General features: G+C 49.9%; 1 protein-coding gene across 1 annotated transcript; it reads right to left on the minus strand.

Annotated features, from left to right (window-relative positions):
* Window positions 1-6,607: 6,607 nt before the first annotated feature.
* Window positions 6,608-15,868, minus strand: LOC310855814 (palmitoyltransferase ZDHHC23-A-like; the record flags this gene model as incomplete). Its single annotated transcript, XM_083760968.1, has 4 exons — window positions 6,608-6,908; window positions 8,467-8,634; window positions 13,703-14,136; window positions 15,497-15,868. 4 exons carry the CDS (start codon window positions 15,866-15,868, stop codon window positions 6,608-6,610), a joined length of 1,275 nt encoding a protein of 424 aa, XP_083617094.1.
* Between the last annotated feature and the right edge of the window lie 7,523 nt (window positions 15,869-23,391).

Consider the following 23,391-nt stretch of genomic DNA (forward strand, 5'->3'; position numbering starts at 1 on the left):
ACCAGGAGGCCACAACCTGACCTGCCCTGGTGGAGACCTGTCCTATTATAGCGCCACCAGGAGGCCACAACCTGACCTGCCCTGGTGGAGACCTGTCCTATTATAGCGCCACCAGGAGGCCACAACCTGACCTGGCCTGGTGGAGACCTGTCCTATTATAGCGCCACCAGGAGGCCACAACCTGCCCTGCCCTGGTGGAGACCTGTCCTATTATAGCGCCACCAGGAGGCCACAACCTGCCCTGCCCTGGTGGAGACCTGTCCTATTATAGCGCCACCAGGAGGCCACAACCTGACCTGCCCTGGTGGAGACCTGTCCTATTATAGCGCCACCAGGAGGCCACAACCTGACCTGCCCTGGTGGAGACCTGTCCTATTATAGCGCCACCAGGAGGCCACAACCTGACCTGCCCTGGTGGAGACCTGTCCTATTATAGCGCCACCAGGAGGCCACAACCTGACCTGGCCTGGTGGAGACCTGTCCTATTATAGCGCCACCAGGAGGCCACAACCTGACCTGCCCTGGTGGAGACCTGTCCTATTATAGCGCCACCAGGAGGCCACAACCTGACCTGCCCTGGTGGAGACCTGTCCTATTATAGCGCCACCAGGAGGCCACAACCTGACCTGCCCTGGTGGAGACCTGTCCTATTATAGCGCCACCAGGAGGCCACAACCTGACCTGGCCTGGTGGAGACCTGTCCTATTATAGCGCCACCAGGAGGCCACAACCTGACCTGCCCTGGTGGAGACCTGTCCTATTATAGCGCCACCAGGAGGCCACAACCTGACCTGCCCTGGTGGAGACCTGTCCTATTATAGCGCCACCAGGAGGCCACAGCCTGACCTGCCCTGGTGGAGACCTGTCCTATTATAGCGCCACCAGGAGGCCACAACCTGACCTGCCCTGGTGGAGACCTGTCCTATTATAGCGCCACCAGGAGGCCACAACCTGACCTGCCCTGGTGGAGACCTGTCCTATTATAGCGCCACCAGGAGGCCACAACCTGACCTGGCCTGGTGGAGACCTGTCCTATTATAGCGCCACCAGGAGGCCACAACCTGCCCTGCCCTGGTGGAGACCTGTCCTATTATAGCGCCACCAGGAGGCCACAACCTGCCCTGCCCTGGTGGAGACCTGTCCTATTATAGCGCCACCAGGAGGCCACAACCTGACCTGCCCTGGTGGAGACCTGTCCTATTATAGCGCCACCAGGAGGCCACAACCTGACCTGCCCTGGTGGAGACCTGTCCTATTATAGCGCCACCAGGAGGCCACAACCTGACCTGCCCTGGTGGAGACCTGTCCTATTATAGCGCCACCAGGAGGCCACAACCTGCCCTGCCCTGGTGGAGACCTGTCCTATTATAGCGCCACCAGGAGGCCACAACCTGACCTGCCCTGGTGGAGACCTGTCCTATTATAGCGCCACCAGGAGGCCACAACCTGACCTGCCCTGGTGGAGACCTGTCCTATTATAGCGCCACCAGGAGGCCACAACCTGACCTGCCCTGGTGGAGACCTGTCCTGTTATAGCGCCACCAGGAGGCCACAACCTGACCTGCCCTGGTGGAGACCTGTCCTGTTATAGCGCCACCAGGAGGCCACAGCCTGACCTGCCCTGGTGGAGACCTGTCCTATTATAGCGCCACCAGGAGGCCACAACCTGACCTGCCCTGGTGGAGACCTGTCCTATTATAGCGCCACCAGGAGGCCACAACCTGACCTGCCCTGGTGGAGACCTGTCCTATTATAGCGCCACCAGGAGGCCACAACCTGACCTGGCCTGGTGGAGACCTGTCCTATTATAGCGCCACCAGGAGGCCACAACCTGCCCTGCCCTGGTGGAGACCTGTCCTATTATAGCGCCACCAGGAGGCCACAACCTGCCCTGCCCTGGTGGAGACCTGTCCTATTATAGCGCCACCAGGAGGCCACAACCTGCCCTGCCCTGGTGGAGACCTGTCCTATTATAGCGCCACCAGGAGGCCACAACCTGACCTGCCCTGGTGGAGACCTGTCCTATTATAGCGCCACCAGGAGGCCACAACCTGACCTGCCCTGGTGGAGACCTGTCCTATTATAGCGCCACCAGGAGGCCACAACCTGACCTGCCCTGGTGGAGACCTGTCCTATTATAGCGCCACCAGGAGGCCACAACCTGACCTGCCCTGGTGGAGACCTGTCCTATTATAGCGCCACCAGGAGGCCACAACCTGACCTGCCCTGGTGGAGACCTGTCCTATTATAGCGCCACCAGGAGGCCACAGCCTGACCTGGCCTGGTGGAGACCTGTCCTATTATAGCGCCACCAGGAGGCCACAGCCTGACCTGCCCTGGTGGAGACCTGTCCTATTATAGCGCCACCAGGAGGTCACAACCTGACCTGCCCTGGTGGAGACCTGTCCTATTATAGCACCACCAGGAGGCCACAACCTGACCTGCCCTGGTGGAGACCTGTCCTATTATAGCGCCACCAGGAGGCCACAACCTGACCTGCCCTGGTGGAGACCTGTCCTATTATAGCGCCACCAGGAGGCCACAACCTGACCTGCCCTGGTGGAGACCTGTCCTATTATAGCGCCACCAGGAGGTCACAACCTGACCTGCCCTGGTGGAGACCTGTCCTATTATAGCGCCACCAGGAGGCCACAGCCTGACCTGCCCTGGTGGAGACCTGTCCTATTATAGCGCCACCAGGAGGCCACAGCCTGACCTGGCCTGGTGGAGACCTGTCCTATTATAGCGCCACCAGGAGGCCACAACCTGACCTGCCCTGGTGGAGACCTGTCCTATTATAGCGCCACCAGGAGGCCACAACCTGCCCTGCCCTGGTGGAGACCTGTCCTATTATAGCGCCACCAGGAGGCCACAACCTGCCCTGCCCTGGTGGAGACCTGTCCTATTATAGCGCCACCAGGAGGCCACAACCTGACCTGCCCTGGTGGAGACCTGTCCTATTATAGCGCCACCAGGAGGCCACAACCTGACCTGCCCTGGTGGAGACCTGTCCTATTATAGCGCCACCAGGAGGCCACAGCCTGACCTGCCCTGGTGGAGACCTGTCCTATTATAGCGCCACCAGGAGGCCACAACCTGACCTGCCCTGGTGGAGACCTGTCCTATTATAGCGCCACCAGGAGGCCACAGCCTGACCTGCCCTGGTGGAGACCTGTCCTATTATAGCGCCACCAGGAGGCCACAACCTGACCTGCCCTGGTGGAGACCTGTCCTATTATAGCGCCACCAGGAGGCCACAGCCTGACCTGCCCTGGTGGAGACCTGTCCTATTATAGCGCCACCAGGAGGCCACAGCCTGACCTGCCCTGGTGGAGACCTGTCCTATTATAGCGCCACCAGGAGGCCACAGCCTGACCTGCCCTGGTGGAGACCTGTCCTATTATAGCGCCACCAGGAGGCCACAACCTGACCTGCCCTGGTGGAGACCTGTCCTATTATAGCGCCACCAGGAGGCCACAACCTGACCTGCCCTGGTGGAGACCTGTCCTATTATAGCGCCACCAGGAGGCCACAACCTGACCTGCCCTGGTGGAGACCTGTCCTATTATAGCGCCACCAGGAGGCCACAGCCTGACCTGCCCTGGTGGAGACCTGTCCTATTATAGCGCCACCAGGAGGCCACAACCTGACCTGCCCTGGTGGAGACCTGTCCTATTATAGCGCCACCAGGAGGCCACAACCTGACCTGCCCTGGTGGAGACCTGTCCTATTATAGCGCCACCAGGAGGCCACAACCTGACCTGCCCTGGTGGAGACCTGTCCTATTATAGCGCCACCAGGAGGCCACAGCCTGACCTGCCCTGGTGGAGACCTGTCCTATTATAGCGCCACCAGGAGGCCACAGCCTGACCTGCCCTGGTGGAGACCTGTCCTATTATAGCGCCACCAGGAGGCCACAGCCTGACCTGCCCTGGTGGAGACCTGTGCACTTTGTCTAGTTGCACCTCTCTCTTCCCTGCTCTCCCTCTTTACAACACCATCAGTTTGATTGGGGTTGAGATTGCAGCATTGGCTGGGTCATTGCATGGATGGAACAATAGGCCCTCTCTCTCTCTCTCTCTCTCTCTCTCTCTCTCTCTCTCTCTCTCTCTCATAGAGATATGTTTTGTTGATGGTGTAAGTGTATTGTTCTGTGTCGACATGTTTAATGTATTGTTTTGTCTATGTACTGTATTCATTGTGTTGTGCTGAGGACCCCCTCTAAAACGAGATGATACATCTCAAGGTATGTATATATATATATATATATATACAATTTACAATTTACAATTTACAATTTAGGCATTTAGCAGACGCTCTTAATCCAGAGCGACTTACATTTAAGCAAGAACAAAGCATGGGAATACATCACATAAAAAGCATTTATCATGAAACATGCGTAAGCTAAGAAAGTAACAGTGGAATATTTATATAGTGAAACTATACATACACTATACATATAAACTATACATCTTTACTACTATGCTATATATGTGTACTATGGCGTGCTATGACTACATACAATACAATTACAGTGCTGTCTACATAACATGCTATAAGTCTGTATCAAATGCTATATAATCCAACAGAAATGCTATCTATATATATATATATATATATATAATTATATATATATATATATATATATATATATATATATATATGTGTGTGTGTGTGTACTGATGGTCAGAACTGTATTGCATTACTGGGTAAAACAACAAAAACATTAAGACTCAGAATCCTTCATGGTGGACTTTTAATTCATGTAGTCCCATCTGTACAGTAGAGACTGTGGAACTATTGGCGTCCTTTATGATTTTAACCTCTCCGGTTCCTTAACGATTCCCTCTTAATGCTCTGCTTTCCTTTAACCATTCCTATATATATTTTTAGAAAAAAAAAGAAAATCAACATGTATACAATTTTGGCCTTCATTAAACGTATTTTTGTAAACCATACATACAGTATTGCAGACATATTGCTGTAGTGGTCTGTAACTCTGAGATGGAAATCATGGAACCAAATGGACCCCTCACTGCTGGACCATTTGGTTCCATTTGTACTCTGACAGTTATGGTGGTCCTCGGAAATTAAAAGGGTTGAGAAGTTCCACCCGGTATCGTAATTGTACAGTAAAGTAGTAGATGTGAAGACAGTTCACGTACAGTATAGCAGCTCTGATAAAAAAAAAAAAACGTTTCCAGAAACGGTTCCCCAAATATGTTGGAACCGATTATCCTCAAATGCTGGATCCGGTTCTGGATGCCAAACCTATAGTTCCAAGTGCAAAAACACATGTCATAACACATGTACCTTTAGTGTTGTCGCGTTTACAGTCTGGTGGGGGAGAGGAGAGTATCCCATTGGCCGTGGGGCTATAGTCTCCCATTGGCTTAGAGGTCAGCCAATCATGAACATCTTGCCACTAGACCACGTAACTAGACTATAAAGTCTGTTCATTGATCAGCTCTGCAAGCTGATAAAAAACAACAATCTCGGCCCGGAGACGGCTGCTGTATAGCCGTCTGGTTACCGATAGGCTGCTGTATAGCCGTCTGGTTACCGATAGGCTGCTGTATAGCCGTCTGGTTACCGATAGGCTGCTGTATAGCCGTCTGGTTACCGATAGGCTGCTGTATAGCCGTCTGGTTACCGATAGGCTGCTGTATAGCCGTCTGGTTACCGATAGGCTGCCAGCTTAGAGTATATATGAATAGAGATGACACCCGAGTTCTCCTCCCATCCACTTGCATTAAGTTGCTCAAAAGCGCATGAGGCGATTTCACTCCTCCTTCCATGTAGGAACAGAGTGCATTCTGGGATGGATTGGCCCCAAACACATGAACGCGCTGCCGTTGACTATCATTGTGCCGTTTGTGCGCGTTCACCTATGAAACATTCGTTCATGTGTCATGGCCCCAATAACATGAACGTGCGCAATGATAGTCAACGGACCAGCGCTGGCTCGAGCTGCAATACCAAATTCGGCCACTATGTCCATTTCGCCTCAGGGTTTCCTCTGGGTGCCGTCTCTATTCATATATACTCTAAGGCTGCCAGTGCTGCTCGACAGACAGCGTGTCACGCATAGAGTATTAAAAGGATAGAGACTGATCTGGCGCGAAGCTCCGCCCCCTCCGCTATTCATGTCAGTGGAAGTTGCTCAGTGGCGTTTTGAAGCCGCCGGAGGGACCGTCTATTTCCACCTTTTTGGGCGCATTTCCGCATTTGACCTCCAAAATTTGGAGGTCAAATGCAGAAGTGCAACCGAGCGCTCAATGTTAAAGCCCTGCAGCTGCACGGGGTTTCCTCGTCATGAATCCACGGGTCCGCCTGCAGTCCTTCCTCTTACCACTAGGGCCCAGCGCTTCAACATTGGAGTGCCTGGCTGGCCCCTTGGTGTCGCGGTTTGGACTCGCGGTCAAACCTGAGGCAGAACAAAAAGCCCCCCAAACTCATCCTAGACACTGAGGCTGCAGCTGTAGGACGTCTGAAGCCCCAAACTCATCCTAGACACTGAGGCTGCAGCTGTAGGACGTCTGAAGCCCCAAACACATCCTAGACACTGAGGCTGCAGCTGTAGGACGTCTGAAGCCCCAAACACATCCTAGACACTGAGGCTGCAGCTGTAGGACGTCTGAACCGAGCCGGGCCGGTCATCGTCGTCATGGCCCCCCGCCATGGTCAGGAACTCCAGCCAGTTCCGGCAGAACCCCCTGGAGTAGCGCCCCGGGTCGATGACCATGCCGTAGAGGCGGCGCTTATGGCCGCCGCGGTTCCTCATGGCCAGCTGGGCCTCCCGCTCCGTCACGTTGTAGCTGACGTTGAGCAGCTGGAGCAGCAGCAGGTGGAGCAGGCCGCCCGTCACCATGCTGCTGTACCACGCACAGGTGAAGCACAGGGCGGTGCTGTGGGGAACAAAGTACTCTTTACTTAACCCATTCTGACCTGAGATCAGATTCATAACGAGGTTTCCACTGGACACACACTGCTGGTCTGATTAACCCATTCTGACCTGAGATCAGATTCTAAAAAATGTCAGTCGTTCTTCGATTTTTCTAAAATAGCAGACCTACAAGCTCATATCGCGCCACTCGGTGGCGCGATATGAGCTTGTAGATCTGCTATTTTTCAATAGCTAAAGCACGACAAGCCTATCGTAGACTCCGGGGCAGTAGGGGGCAGTATACTGACCTGTAGTGATCGTAAACTCCAGGGCAGTAGGGGGCAGTATACTGACCTGTAGTGATCATAGACTCCAGGGCAGTAGGGGGCAGTATACTGACCTGTAGTGATCATAGACTCCAGGGCAGTAGGGGGCAGTATACTGACCTGTAGTGATCATAGACTCCGGGGCAGTAGGGGGCAGTATACTGACCTGTAGTGATCATAGACTCTGGGGCAGTAGGGGGCAGTATACTGACCTGTAGTGGTCGTAGACTCCGGGGCAGTAGGGGGCAGTATGCTGACCTGTAGTGGTCGTAGACTCCGGGGCAGTAGGGGGCAGTATGCTGACCTGTAGTGATCATAGACTCCGGGGCAGTAGGGGGCAGTATGCTGACCTGTAGTGATCGTAGACTCCGGGGCAGTAGGGGGCAGTATGCTGACCTGTAGTGATCAGACTCCGGGGCAGTAGGGGGCAGTATGCTGACCTGTAGTGGTCGTAGACTCCGGGGCAGTAGGGGGCAGTATGCTGACCTGTAGTGGTCGTAGACTCCGGGGCAGTAGGGGGCAGTATACCTGTAGTGATCGTAGACTCCAGGGCAGTAGGGGGCAGTATACTGACCTGTAGTGATCATAGACTCCGGGGCAGTAGGGGGCAGTATACTGACCTGTAGTGATCGTAGACTCCGGGGCGCTAGGGGGCAGTATACTGACCTGTAGTGGTCATAGACTCCGGGGCAGTAGGGGGCAGTATGCTGACCTGTAGTGGTCAGACTCCGGGGCAGTAGGGGGCAGTATACTGACCTGTAGTGGTCGTAGACTCCAGGGCAGTAGGGGGCAGTATGCTGACCTGTAGTGGTCGTAGACTCCAGGGCAGTAGGGGGCAGTATACTGACCTGTAGTGGTCGTAGACTCCAGGGCAGTAGGGGGCAGTATGCTGACCTGTAGTGATCGTAGACTCCGGGGCAGTAGGGGGCAGTATACTGACCTGTAGTGATCGTAGACTCCGGGGCAGTAGGGGGCAGTATACTGACCTGTAGTGATCGTAGACTCCGGGGCGCTAGGGGGCAGTATACTGACCTGTAGTGATCGTAGACTCCGGGGCGCTAGGGGGCAGTATACTGACCTGTAGTGGTCGTAGACTCCGGGGCAGTAGGGGGCAGTATACTGACCTGTAGTGATCAGACTCCGGGGCAGTAGGGGGCAGTATGCTGACCTGTAGTGATCAGACTCCGGGGCAGTAGGGGGCAGTATGCTGACCTGTAGTGGTCATAGACTCCAGGGCGCTAGGGGGCAGTATACCTGTAGTGGTCATAGACTCCGGGGCAGTACAGCAGGGCGGTCAGGAGGTATTGGCGTGGACACACGCTGTGCAGAACCAGACTGATGCCGTACAGAGAGGTCAACAGGAAGAGGGACAGCGTCAGCAGGAAGCTGCGGTGGTTGGCCTCGCCCACGCAGCTGTTGATCCTGAAAGCGGGGGCGGGTTCACACACGTGCAACACACACGGGCACGCACACATACACACACCCACAGGCACGCACGTACACACACACACACACGGGCACGCACGTATACACACAGAGGACATTATAGCACAAATCTCGATTAATCATCTTAAGTATGAAAGAAAAGTATAGCCCATGTCTTCAGATGATTGACATATGACTTTTAGTAAAGGGCCTTGCAAATGGGGAGGCGTTGTTGCCTGGATCAACACAGGTCTCCTCCAGGTCTGTTGAAGAGGGGCGCGACAACGCAAGCGTAAAAAAAAAGCCAAACAGAATCCAGGTATCCAGAATCGCGGGGTGGCGTGTGCGCGTAACGAGTATGCGCGTAACAAATTCACGGGACCGTGCTCACGTAAATACACATGCGTTGTCGCACCGCGACTTCTCCAAGCAAAAACGCAGGTCTCATTGAAAATGAACTATAGGCGCGTTTTATCGCTCCCTGTTTGCAAGGCCCTTATAAGACTGAATCGTATCGTAACTTTATTGCTCCAGATGTGCAGGTTGGTACCTTGCATGGTTTCCCTCCGCCACCGGTGTAGTATGCATGTGTGTGTGTGTGTGAATTGGTGAATGTATACTGCACAAATACAATCTGTGTATGGTGTTTGAATGTGTGTGTGAAATGTGAATGGGTGAATGTAATGCACAATCTATGTAAAGTGCCTTCGATAAAAGTAAGTAGCCTTGCCGAGCCATGAGGCCCATAGGGCAGGAGCCTATCTCCTGTTTCTGTAGCCATGAGGCCCATAGGGGCAGGAGCCTATCTCCTGTTTCTGTAGCGTGAGGCAGCTTAATGTACAAGTACACCCCCTGGACATGACACTAGTATGTCGCCGGGACTTACCCCCCAATCCAACCCTTGATGCTGAGTGTCAAGCAGGGAGGCACTGGGTCCCATTTTTAGAGTCTTTGGTATGACCCGGCCTTCGATAAAGGTGCTATCTAAATGCACCGTTAATGTCTCCTCTGGTTGGCATATTCATGATCATTGCCCTGAGCACTGCAGGTATTGTAATGTAACTAGTCTCACGTAGCCACTAGCCAGATAACTATACCACAACCTCTGAATGCTATAGTATACACCAGGGGTGGGCAACTGGTGGCCCGGGGGCCACATGCGGCCCCCACCTTCACTCAATGCGGCCCTCATCTTAATATCAGAATTGATTTCAGCTGCAGTTACAATTCCAAACCCGCTTTAATTACTTAATTATTGTCTTTGAGAGAAAGTTAACATAACTATAACTACCGGTAAATGCATTTGAAATTCAATAAAAATAAATACTTCCAATTCAAAAATAGCTAAAAAATATTCAGGAGTTTCAATTCAAATATTGCAAAAATAGCCAATCTACAAGCTCAAAACGTGTCGCATTGCGGCGCGTTTTGAGCTTGTAGATCGGCTATTTTTGCTACGACAGTAACATGCACTGTGGCCCCTCTGGAGTGAGTGTGGAAATATATTGGCCCTATATGTCAAAGTCAAAGTTGCCCAGACCTGGTATACACTGTAGTGTAGAGTCTGGAACTACACCTCCCGAAATCCGAGTAATCCGTTTGTCATTTCCGTTCACAAAATACATATTTTTTAAAATATCTTTAGAGCTTATTTTATTATTTCCATTTCTGCTAAGCAGCAAGCTATATATACTGTATGCTGCTTAGATGATTTCTATTCATATTATAGGATACATTTGCGCAACTGTAAAGACGAAACGGAGGTGGGGGGAGGAGGCTTCACTCCCACTTTATATATATTTTTATTTTTTATATTTTTTATCCCACGATTTTGTAACCCATTTTTCACCCCTGTGTCAATCATCTAATGTGATCCTGGGCTCTACACACCCTCCACCAACCTAGTCCCCATATATGGGGGACAAGGGGAGAGCAACGGACTTGAACTCATGCTTCCTTCATGCCTGAGTGTCCAAGTTGCTCCTTTACACCTGACAGGGGGGAGTTTCCCTGGTTGGACGTAGCGCGTGGAAGGAACACGTTATTCCAACCAGTTCCTTTCCCCTCCATCAGGCGCCCCGGCTGGCCAGGGGGAGGCAGTATAGAGACCAGTTCCTTTCCCCTCCATCAGGCGCCCCGGCTGGCCAGGGGGAGGCAGTATAGAGACCAGTTCCTTTCCCCTCCATCAGGCGCCCCGGCTGGCCAGGGGGAGGCAGTATAGAGACCAGGAATACTGCATGTTTTTGTGACTTTATAACTTTATATTTTACTCTCATGCTAGAGCTTCTGTTCTCAGGACTGTATGACGGAAGCATTTGAAAATTGCGAGAGGCGTACAGTCTGGCAACGCCAGACCATAATGTGACCCACCAGATGACCATAATGTGACCCACCAGATGCAGTGGTGGTCCAGACCATAATGTGACCCACCAGATGCAGTGGTGGTCCAGACCATAATGTGACCCACCAGATGCAGTGGTGGTCCAGACCATAATGTGACCCACCAGATGCAGTGGTGGTCCAGGACCATAATGTGACCCACCAGATGCAGTGGTGGTCCAGACCATAATGTGACCCACCAGATGCAGTGGTGGTCCAGAACCATAATGTGACCCACCAGATGCAGTGGTGGTCCAGACCATAATGTGACCCACCAGATGCAGTGGTGGTCCAGACCATAATGTGACCCACCAGATGCAGTGGTGGTCCAGACCATAATGTGACCCACCAGATGCAGTGGTGGTCCAGACCATAATGTGACCCACCAGATGCAGTGGTGGTCCAGACCATAATGTGACCCACCAGATGCAGTGGTGGTCCAGACCATAATGTGACCCACCAGATGCAGTGGTGGTCCAGGACCATAATGTGACCCACCAGATGCAGTGGTGGTCCAGACCATAATGTGACCCACCAGATGCAGTGGTGGTCCAGACCATAATGTGACCCACCAGATGCAGTGGTGGTCCAGGACCATAATGTGACCCTCCAGATGCAGTGGTGGTCCAGACCATAATGTGACCCACCAGATGCAGTGGTGGTCCAGAACCATAATGTGACCCACCAGATGCAGTGGTGGTCCAGGACCATAATGTGACCCACCAGATGCAGTGGTGGTCCAGACCATAATGTGACCCACCAGATGCAGTGGTGGTCCAGGACCATAATGTGACCCACCAGATGCAGTGGTGGTCCAGGACCATAATGTGACCCACCAGATGCAGTGGTGGTCCAGACCATAATGTGACCCACCAGATGCAGTGGTGGTCCAGACCATAATGTGACCCACCAGATGCAGTGGTGGTCCAGACCATAATGTGACCCACCAGATGCAGTGGTGGTCCAGACCATAATGTGACCCACCAGATGCAGTGGTGGTCCAGGACCATAATGTGACCCACCAGATGCAGTGGTGGTCCAGACCATAATGTGACCCACCAGATGCAGTGGTGGTCCAGACCATAATGTGACCCACCAGATGCAGTGGTGGTCCAGACCATAATGTGACCCACCAGATGCAGTGGTGGTCCAGACCATAATGTGACCCACCAGATGCAGTGGTGGTCCAGGACCATAATGTGACCCACCAGATGCAGTGGTGGTCCAGACCATAATGTGACCCACCAGATGCAGTGGTGGTCCAGACCATAATGTGACCCACCAGATGCAGTGGTGGTCCAGGACCATAATGTGACCCACCAGATGCAGTGGTGGTCCAGACCATAATGTGACCCACCAGATGCAGTGGTGGTCCAGAGTCCAGACCATAATGTGACCCACCAGATGCAGTGGTGGTCCAGACCATAATGTGACCCACCAGATGCAGTGGTGGTCCAGGACCATAATGTGACCCACCAGATGCAGTGGTGGTCCAGACCATAATGTGACCCACCAGATGCAGTGGTGGTCCAGAGTCCAGACCATAATGTGACCCACCAGATGCAGTGGTGGTCCAGACCATAATGTGACCCACCAGATGCAGTGGTGGTCCAGGACCATAATGTGACCCACCAGATGCAGTGGTGGTCCAGAACCATAATGTGACCCACCAGATGCAGTGGTGGTCCAGGACCATAATGTGACCCACCAGATGCAGTGGTGGTCCAGACCATAATGTGACCCACCAGATGCAGTGGTGGTCCAGACCATAATGTGACCCACCAGATGCAGTGGTGGTCCAGACCATAATGTGACCCACCAGATGCAGTGGTGGTCCAGACCATAATGTGACCCACCAGATGCAGTGGTGGTCCAGCCCATAATGTGACCCACCAGATGCAGTGGTGGTCCAGAACCATAATGTGACCCACCAGATGCAGTGGTGGTCCAGGACCATAATGTGACCCACCAGATGCAGTGGTGGTCCAGACCATAATGTGACCCACCAGATGCAGTGGTGGTCCAGCCCATAATGTGACCCACCAGATGCAGTGGTGGTCCAGGACCATAATGTGACCCACCAGATGCAGTGGTGGTCCAGACCATAATGTGACCCACCAGATGCAGTGGTGGTCCAGAGTCCAGACCATAATGTGACCCACCAGATGCAGTGGTGGTCCAGACCATAATGTGACCCACCAGATGCAGTGGTGGTCCAGGACCATAATGTGACCCACCAGATGCAGTGGTGGTCCAGAACCATAATGTGACCCACCAGATGCAGTGGTGGTCCAGGACCATAATGTGACCCACCAGATGCAGTGGTGGTCCAGACCATAATGTGACCCACCAGATGCAGTGGTGGTCCAGACCATAATGTGACCCACCAGATGCAGTGGTGGTCCAGACCATAATGTGACCCACCAGATGCAGTGGTGGTCCAGACCATAATGTGACCCACCAGATGCAGTGGTGGTCCAGACCATAATGTGACCCACCAGATGCAGTGGTGGTCCAGACCATAATGTGACCCACCAGATGCAGTGGTGGTCCAGATGACCATAATGTGACCCACCAGATGCAGTGGTGGTCCAGACCATAATGTGACCCACCAGATGCAGTGGTGGTCCAGACTATAATGTGACCCACCAGATGCAGTGGTGGTCCAGACCATAATGTGACCCACCAGATGCAGTGGTGGTCCAGCCTCTTCACACACGAGCCGCAGATCCGGCAGTGTCCGGCCCGCGGCGGGCGTAGCGCCCGGCACACCGGACACCTGCCTCCTCCTCCCCTCCCCCCGACGCCCTGGACCTCTGTCTGGGCCTGGAAGGGGGTGGCGGTGGGGGGGGTCCCCCCTGCAGCTCCGCTGTGCTGCTGCTGGTAACCAGGGCCCTTATTGTGGTGGTGGTGGTGGTGGTGCTCGGAGGAGCTCTGAGCCGGAACAGAGTGGTGGTGGTGGGTGGGGTCTGCAGACACCTGCTGCTGGGACCCCCCAGGGGTCACGACGAGAGCCGTCGTCTGGGACCCGGCCGGGGTCACCACCACGAACCCCGGGCCCCTCTTGGTGCGAACCAGAGAGACCAGAGTGAGGGCCATCCCGATGGTCACCGTGCACACCTGCAGCGGGTGGTGGGCGAAGTACAGAACGTGCCGTTTGAAAACTTATAACATGCAAGGGCCTTTCTCGGCCCCACCTCTGTGGGGCAGAGGTGAGCGGGCGGGGTTGACATATGACCTCACTGGGCTGCATTCAAGACACTTGCCTTGTGTCTAAACACAGCTTTGATGGATTTGTTCTGCCCCCCCCACCGCCCATCAAACAAAATGTTTGGTCAAACCATATGGGGTTCCATTGGAAATGCATTGGAGTGGCCATTAAACACAGACACAAGACAAACGCAAGACAGGTGTCTTGAGTTTGTGAACGCAGCCCAGTAAGGACACCCCCTGCAGGCCATCTTGGATCCTAAAACACAGGGAGAGAGGTGGGGCCGAGAAAGGCCCTTTTTGACACACCTTTTCAGTAGCAAAGCCGTACATTTATAGAAAATAAAACCTGGGTAAAACATGCATTTTCAGAAAACCTCCAGGAAAAGTTAGGAAAGTGTGAATCTGTATAGGCTCATGTTTTTGTTTTTGTACTGAAGTAAAAGTATCGATGCCATGATGTGGCATAAGTAAGTCTGGTATTCAGAATTTACTTTTAGTATAAAAAATAATATACAAAAATAATGTATACTTAAAGGACCACTTCACCACTTTTCAACCTATCTTCATATAATGGGTCCTCACTAATAATCATGATAAAATGGTGCAATTTCTTTCTACTCTGTCTGTGTCTCATAGGAGGGCTGTGTGCCGTTCAGAAACCGTCTTCCAGTGACATCATCGATGGGGAATACAAGCTAATAAAAACTGCAGGCTTTCTAGTCCTGAAAAGTTGCAATGTGAAAATGGAAGCCATCGTTCTCACGATAATGAAAATCTAAACATTTTTGTAAAAAAATCTGGTTTAAAAAATAATCTGCCTAATGATGATGTCACTGGAAGACGGTTTCTAAACTGCCCACAGCCCTCCTATGAGACACTCATGCCATTTTATCATGATTATTAGTGAGGACCTATTATATGAAGATAGGTTGAAAAGTGGTGAAGTGGTGAAAGTAAACATGTCCTATGCTGAATGTTCCATTTCAAGTTTCAAGACTAGATACACACACACAACACATACACAACACACACAACACAACACACACAACACACACAACACACCACACACAACACACAACACATACACAACACACACAACACAACACACACAACACACACAACACACCACACACAACACACAACACACACACACACACACACACACACACAACACACACAACACACACAACACACCACACAACACACACAACACACCACACAACACACACACCACACAACACACACACAACACAGGCAACACACCCACCTGCCTGGGCGTGACGTGGCCGCGCGGCAGAATCTCGGCGAGGAACAGGTAGTACATGTAGCCCAGGGAGTAGAGCGCCAGCGCCAGGAAGAACAGCGTGCGCCTCTTGCGGCGGTGCGTGGCGTAGTAGTACCACAGCACCAGGGCGGGCAGCGCGGTGAGTACCGCCGCCCCTAGGAGGCAGTGCAGAGCAGCCACGCGCAGCAGCACGGGGAGGAGGAGGAGCGCCGGCACCGTGCTGACCACCTCCAGCCGGCGGACGGCGGCGCCCAGCGCGCCCCCCGAGCCGTCGCTCCTCAGAGGCGTGCATGATTTCAGCCACCTGGTGTCGGTGTTGTTTTTGGCAGCACATTTCTGTTTTAGTTTAGTCATATTATAGTCTTTGGACTGAAACTTCATTTAGTTTTAGTCACATTTTTTGTCACCTGGAATGTATTTAGTGTTAGTCTAGTTTTAGTCGACTAAATGTCATAAGATTTTAGTTGATTTAGTCGACTAAAATGTGTTTTGGCGGGACTTGATGCCGTCGTAATGAGTGTTTTTACACTTGCTGAAAATAGCAGATCTACAAGCTCAAGCTTGTACATCAGCTATTTTCAGCATGCAACCAAGTGTAAAATTGTCACAGTCCCAGGCAGGGCTGTGGTTTTCTTGTCTGTCTCTGTCTTGTCAGTGTCTGTGTTATGTGTGGGCGTGTGTGTGGGCGTTGGCTTGGCTCCATTTATCACTTGGCTCACCTGTTTCCAGTCTCCAATCTACGCTCCTGCCTGCCATCAGCTCATCAACTCCTGCAGCCTATAAAGACCCGGCCTTCCCACATCACCAGCGCCAGATTGTTAAATCAACCACAGTGGTAGTAGACTTTCTAGCCAGTATTATGCCAGTGTTTGTTCCTGCAGTGAACTTCAGTTTTCTTGTGTTTTCTAGTTTTTGCATTTTGCCTGTTCTCACCGCTCTCCTCTCCTCCTCCTCAGACCACACCTGCCTGCCTGCCTGCCTGCCAGCCCTTGCTCTGACCAGCCTGTTTGCTCTGCTCTGCCTGCCTGCCAGTTTGTTTTTCAATAAACACCCTTGAACTGTCGAACTTTTGTCTGTGTCTGCATTTGGGTCCGCCAGTTCTCGGTACCGTGACAAAAATGACTTATACTGGATCTCTTGTCCACTAGTCCCTTCCTAACATTTTAGTCTAGTTTTTATTTGTCGACGAAATTGTCAGTATATTTAGTCTTAGTTTTAGTCATCGTAGCTTAGTTTTCATTTAGTTTCCATTTGTTTTTGTCAGTGAAAATAGGTAGTCGACGAACATTTTTCGTCTTAGTTTTAGTCGACGGGAACAACACTGCCTGGTATAGGCAGGAAGAGGAGATGCCGTGAGAAAGAAACGTCCGTCCGTCCGTCCGTCCGTCCGTCCATTAATCCATCCATCCATCTTCAGCCGCTTATCATCGGGAGTCGAGTCCCAATCTTCTGCCGTATAGTCTGAAAACTGCACCTCTTCAGACTCCATCAAGTAGCGCCCGTAGCGCTACTTGCCATTGCTCCGGCGACCTTACAGGCATACCGCGTAACTTATAGATAGCAGTTTATGTAGACATATAGCACTATATAATATAAATGCATATATAGATATTCCACCGTTAGGTTCTTAGCATACGTTACTTTTTTTATGTATTTGATGTATTACAATTTACCATGTATTTTGTTCCTGCTAAATTTGCTCTGGATTAAGAGCGTCTGCTAACTGCCTAAATTGTAAATCTGGTCGCGGGGGCAACGGCTCCAGCAGAGAGCATTGGTAACTTCATCCTGGGGATCCCGGGGCGATCCAAGGCCAGTTTGGAGATACAAACCCTCCATCTAATCCTTGGTCTGCCCCGGGGTCTCCTCCCAGTGGGACGTGGTCCTTGGTCTGCCCCCCTGGGGTCTCCTCCCAGTGGGACGTGGTCCTTGGTCTGCCCCCCGGGGGTCTCCTCCCAGTGGGACGTGCCTCGGGACCTCCCTATAGGGAGACGCCCCGAGAGGCGTCCTAACCAGATGTCCCGGGGTCTCCTCCCAGTGGGACGTGCCTCGGGACCTCCCTATAGGGAGACGCCCGAGAGGCGTCCTAACCAGATGTCCCGGGGTCTCCTCCCAGTGGGACGTGCCTCGAGGACCTCCCTATAGGGAGACGCCCGAGAGGCATCCTAACCAGATGCCCCGGGGTCTTCCACTGACGAAAACTAAATGGAAACTAAGTGAAAACTAAGCTATGATGACTAAAACAAGGACTAAATATACTGACAATTTCGTCAACAAATAAAAACTAAACTAAAGGACTTAGGAAGTGACTAGTGGAGAAGAGATCCAGTATAAGTCATTTTACAATCAGTTGCAGATCTACTCATTTACAACTAGTAGCAGATCCACAAGCGTCGTGGGCTTGTAGATCAGCTATTTCCAGCAAGTGAAAGAAATTACGGCATCAAGGCCCGCCAAAATACATTTTGTTCGACTAAATCGACCGTAGATTCAGTCGACTTAACATCTTTATGACATTTAGTCGGCTAACATTCCAGGTGACTAAAATGTGACTAAAACTAAATGGAAACTGCATTAGTCATGCATTAGTATATTACCTGTGACAGGCCTCGTCCATGTCACTGCAGTCCCAGCAGCCTCCACAGGGGTCACAGTCACAGCAGCACATGGGGTCGTCTGGCTCTGGAGGTTTTAGCTTCTCCCATTTCATTATGCCTCCTCAACGCTGCTTAGACTATAGACAGACACTCCCCTTCCAAGCGTCTATGACGCAAACAAGCTGCCACAGTTCAATAGGAACAAACAAAGAAACAAACAAGCACTTTTATTGCATAAGGAGAAGAGACTGGAGCAGCACGGACATTTAGAGCCTTTTATTTAGGTGCTGAGTATACAAAACGACTAACGTTTCGACCTTGCGGTCTTCATCAGAGTCATGATGAAGCACTTTTATTGTTTTTAACCTTCGTGTATTCTCTGGTGACAACCCACAGAATTTGATTGATTACTGTTAAAGGTATATTCAGTGATTTCACGTGATTCAAATATCACTTATTTCTTTGTTTTGTTGTGATAATCCTCCCTACTATAGAGTGTGCTGACCATATAAGGAGTTCCTCCCTGTCCCCAGTTAACCCCTGGGGGTCAAAAGAACCTTAGGTTTCGTTTTTGGCTCTCTATCCTGATTGGATGAAAGGCTTTGGGTCACAGCCAAAAAATGAAACCTATGGTTTTTTGAGTGAAATCACTGAATATACCTTTAAGGCTACAATGATGAAGAATATTTCTTTCAACTGATGCATTCGTGGACATACACGTATATCTGTTTTGATTGAATGCTTTATTTAACTATTTGGAAGAAAAAAAAGTACAGTAGTACGATTTATAGAATGATGCTAAAAGGATAACACAAGATTCCCTGGGGGCCGGGCTTGTTTCCATTGTGGTCCTGTTGTGTTGTATTCAGTTCATCAAGAAAAGCAGTGTGCTGCCCGGGAAACGAACCCGGGTGGCAAGAATGGGAATCTTTCATGATATCCGCTGCAGGCGCTGATGTTGGTTGGGGGTCCAAGGTCAAATACATAAAACACAAACAAGCTTGAGGGCATTTTTTCCATGTTGGTCTTTTGAATGCTAATAATGGGTGTTTAATTATAGTGTGCCACGTGTTTCGGGGTGGTGGTGGTGGGGGGGGGGGGGGGCACAAACAAACATACAGAACAATTAAATCAATGCATGCATTCATAGTCATACAGAAAGATTGAAAATACTATACTGTGGTACGCTTATAAGGTTAAAAGGGATGTACGTGAAAACTGTATAATGCGATCGATATAACATTTTAAAGGCTTGTATTGATTAGTAGATAGCACTGTCTAGACGTGCACTCCACTCCACTGCACGGCACATAAGTGTCGGTGCCAGTGTGTGTGTGTGTGTGTGTGTGTGTGTGTGTGTGTGTGTGTGTGTGTGTGTGTGTGTGTGTGTGTTTGTGCATGTGTCACATGATGGAGGAAAGATGCTGATCATGCATAAGGTTTTCTTAGAACTGTCAGTCAGACGTGTGTTTAGATTTCGTGTAGGGGTCAGCAATGTATCCACGTGTACACAGACACCCGTGGAGAAGATTCAGTGTTCTTGTCTGTGGCGATTTTTTGGAAAAGTAAAACGTTTAGGGAGCTATAGAGCGTTTAGGGAGCTATAGAGCGTCGTAAAGTAAAACGTTTAGGGAGCTATAGAGCGTTTAGGGAGCTATAGAGCGTTTAGGGAGCGTTTAGGGAGCTATAGAGCGTTTAGGGAGCTATAGAGCGTCGTAAAGTAAAACGTTTAGGGAGCTATAGAGCGTTTAGGGAGCTATAGAGCGTTTAGGGAGCGTTTAGGGAGCTATAGAGCGTTTAGGGAGCGTTTAGGGAGCTATAGAGCGTTTAGGGAGCGTTTAGGGAGCTATAGAGCGTTTAGGGAGCGTTTAGGGAGCTATAGAGCGTTTAGGGAGCGTTTAGGGAGCTATAGAGCGTTTAGGGAGCGTTTAGGGAGCTATAGAGCGTCGCAGCGGTGTTGTTTTCGTGGACTATAAAACTATGACGAAAAATGTCCGTTGACTACCTTTTTCCACTGACGAAAACTACATGGAAACTACATGAGAACTACATGGAAACTACATGAAAACTATATGGAAACTACATGAAAACTACATGGAAACTACATGGAAACTACATGAAAACTACATGGAAACTACATGAAAACTACATGGAAACTACATGAAAACTACATGGAAACTGAGCTATGATGACTCAGACTAAACATACTGACGATTTCGTCAACAAATACAAACTAGACTAAAATGTTAGGAAGGGACTAGTGGACAAGAGATCCAGAATAAGTCATTTTACACTTGGTTGCATGCTGAACATAGCCGATCTACAAGCTCACAACGCTGCGATGCATTGTGAGCTTGTAGATCGGCTATTTTCAGCAAGTGAAAAAAACACAGTCATTACGACGGCATCAAGACGGCATTCAAAATGCATTTCGTTCGACTAAATCAACTGTAGATTAAAAAAAGTTGACTAAAATCATATGACATTTAGTCGACTGAAACTATACTAACACTAAAACATTCCAGGGTGACTAAAATGTGACTAAAACTAAGTGAAACCTGAGACTGTGACTAAAACTAAAATCTAAATTTGCTGCCAAAAACAACGAGCGGCCCCGGAAGAGAATCCCTTAATTTTTCCCATAAGTAAAATAATACTGTACATTTTACAATATTATTGTAAAATCGTAGTTAATTTAACTCTGAGAGGGTATTTGTACACTCTCTCTTGTACACTCTCTTACAGACCCATAAGGGTCCATTTGGTTCCTAATTATCATTTAGCTGGGGACCCCCTGGAACTCCCTCAAGGACCCCTGGGGAACCACTGACCTACTAACCGGAGGATGATGAGATGATAAGAGCGCCCCTCACTTTCACCCATATTCTTTGAGATGATAAGAGCGCCCCTCACTTTCACCCATATTCTTTGAGATGATAAGAGCGCCCCTCACTTTCACCCATATTCTTTGAGATGATAAGAGCGCCCCTCACTTTCACCCATATTCTTTGAGATGATAAGAGCGCCCCTCACTTTCACCCATATTCTTTGAGATGATAAGAGCGCCCCTCACTTTCACCCATATTCTTTGAGATGATAAGAGCGCCCCTCACTTTCACCCATATCTTTGTAAATGAACGTCCTACTTGATCGTACTACGTACGTACGTACAGCGCCAACACAAAAGCATTAAAAATTAGCAGATCTACAAGCTTGTAGATCTGCTATACTTTTGAATTTGAACCCTGAAAAGTAAACCGTTTTGGACATATTATGAGGTTTCCGCCCAGCTGAGACAATATAGTACAGTTCTCTAGTAACACTATATAGCCGTATAAAACCTATTCCTAATAGGTTATCGTACTACTACCACTATACTAAGTGCTATACATGGATGTAAAATATGTTTCTATAGTTGGAACCTCTCTGATTAGCCCTAGTTCCCCAGGCGATATAATGTCTAATTTGCTGAAACAATTAAGGACAGTATTTCTACAGGGACAGACTATCTGGGCCAAATGTCGAACCTAAACTCTTATCGTGAGCGACAAGACTTCTCTAATATCGTGTTTTGTTTCATAGATAGAAACATAGATAGATAGATAGATAGATAGTTTTTTCCTCTAACCACAATATGTGACTTAAGAATAGCGCGTTGTTTAGACAGACATTGTTTACCCGATATCCAAGTTACACCATACTCGGTAGCCTACTTTATTTATGTGACTATTTTACCCTATTTATTGACTACAACTCATGCTTACTGCTTATGCTTCAGAGTGGCTCTGGTTTAGAGCGTCTACTAAATGCCTAAAGTGTAATTTGTCATGTTGAGTTTATGTGAGTCTACTTTGTTTCATATGACTCTCCTCTCACTGTATCTCTCTCTGACCGAACGGGGGGGAAAAAAGTACAAATGCAACAGCAAAGCAGAAGAACAACACACTGTTGCATAGCCTCATTTTAACTAGCTTTTACTCAACATCATCACAATATCATTTTGAAATTGAAACGCATTGTTATACCAAGACATCGTACTGTAATCCATTCTAACCTATAATTAAAGCACCCTCAGAAAGTCAGAAGTATAAAGAGTCTATACATTGTTTTAACAAACTCACCTTTTGTTTCCGGTCTTCAGCATTTCTTAGAAAACCCAATTCCAACCAATAGCAATAATCAGCTCGGGCCAGAAAAGTGTCCCCAAAGTCAAGTGCATACTTTCCTGCATGCCAAAAATAGGATGTCAATTAAGTTATATAATGCTTGAGAAAAAGAGAAATACTCTGTGTGTCAAAACTAAAACAAATACATAAACAAGCACCAAAAGCTGCAGGTGAATCCCTGTTGATCCATCATTAAGTCAAAGAAGTGGTGTTTGAGGAATGAAACGGATAGCTGTGCCTCCGCCTGGCTGGCATGACGACGCGGCACTGAGCGTGTCAGCGATGGAGCGCCGGTGTCAGGAGAGACGCTCCCGGTGTCAGGAGAGACACGGCTCGGCTCATGTCACAGCTTCGCACGCTGCCAGCGCTGCTGCGTGCGACCTGTCGGCGCGCACACACACGCATTCCGTCAGGGAGGGCACATAACTGCCATTCCTTTACTTTAAGTGGTCTTTGGCTGTATAGGCTCTATACAGTAGAGCCTGACCGCTGCATTTCAACATCCTCCTCCTCCTCCTCCTCCTCCTCCTGCACAAGTCAATAAATTGTCCAGCACATGTAGAACGCATTCTGTGCTTTCAGTCTGCACTTCATGGTTTGTTATGGTTTATGGTTTGTCTTATCAATTTGCTGTTTAACCCATTTTAGGCTTTTGGTGTTAGCATTATGTTATGCTTTAGCTATTGAAAAATAGCAGATCTACAAGCTCATAGCACGCCACCGAGTGGCGCGCTACGAGCTTGTAGGTCTGCTATTTTAGAAAAATCGAAGAACGACTGACACAGAAACATAGCTTTTTCAGAAAACTGTCAGGATGTAGAAGACATTTTTAGAATCTGATCTCAGATCAAAATGGTTTAAGGTATACACCACCCCAAGGTCTGCTTGGGTAAATATAGGCACAGTCTGTCTGTCTGTCTATGCTGTATTGCCCTTGTGTACCACAATAGAGGGGCTATATTTGAGGTGTCCGAATGTCCAAACCGATAAACCACACTGAGCTGTACGAGGCGGCGTGTGAAAAGAATAAAGCATGACAGGCTCTCACTCATCAAAGACAGACAGACCCACCGCCGTATGTGAGAGAGTTGATCCACAGGGCAGGACACACCCC

This window comes from Protomyctophum parallelum (genome assembly GCF_964188405.1).
Source record: "Protomyctophum parallelum genome assembly, chromosome: 1".
Classification (NCBI taxonomy): Eukaryota; Metazoa; Chordata; class Actinopteri; order Myctophiformes; family Myctophidae; genus Protomyctophum; species Protomyctophum parallelum.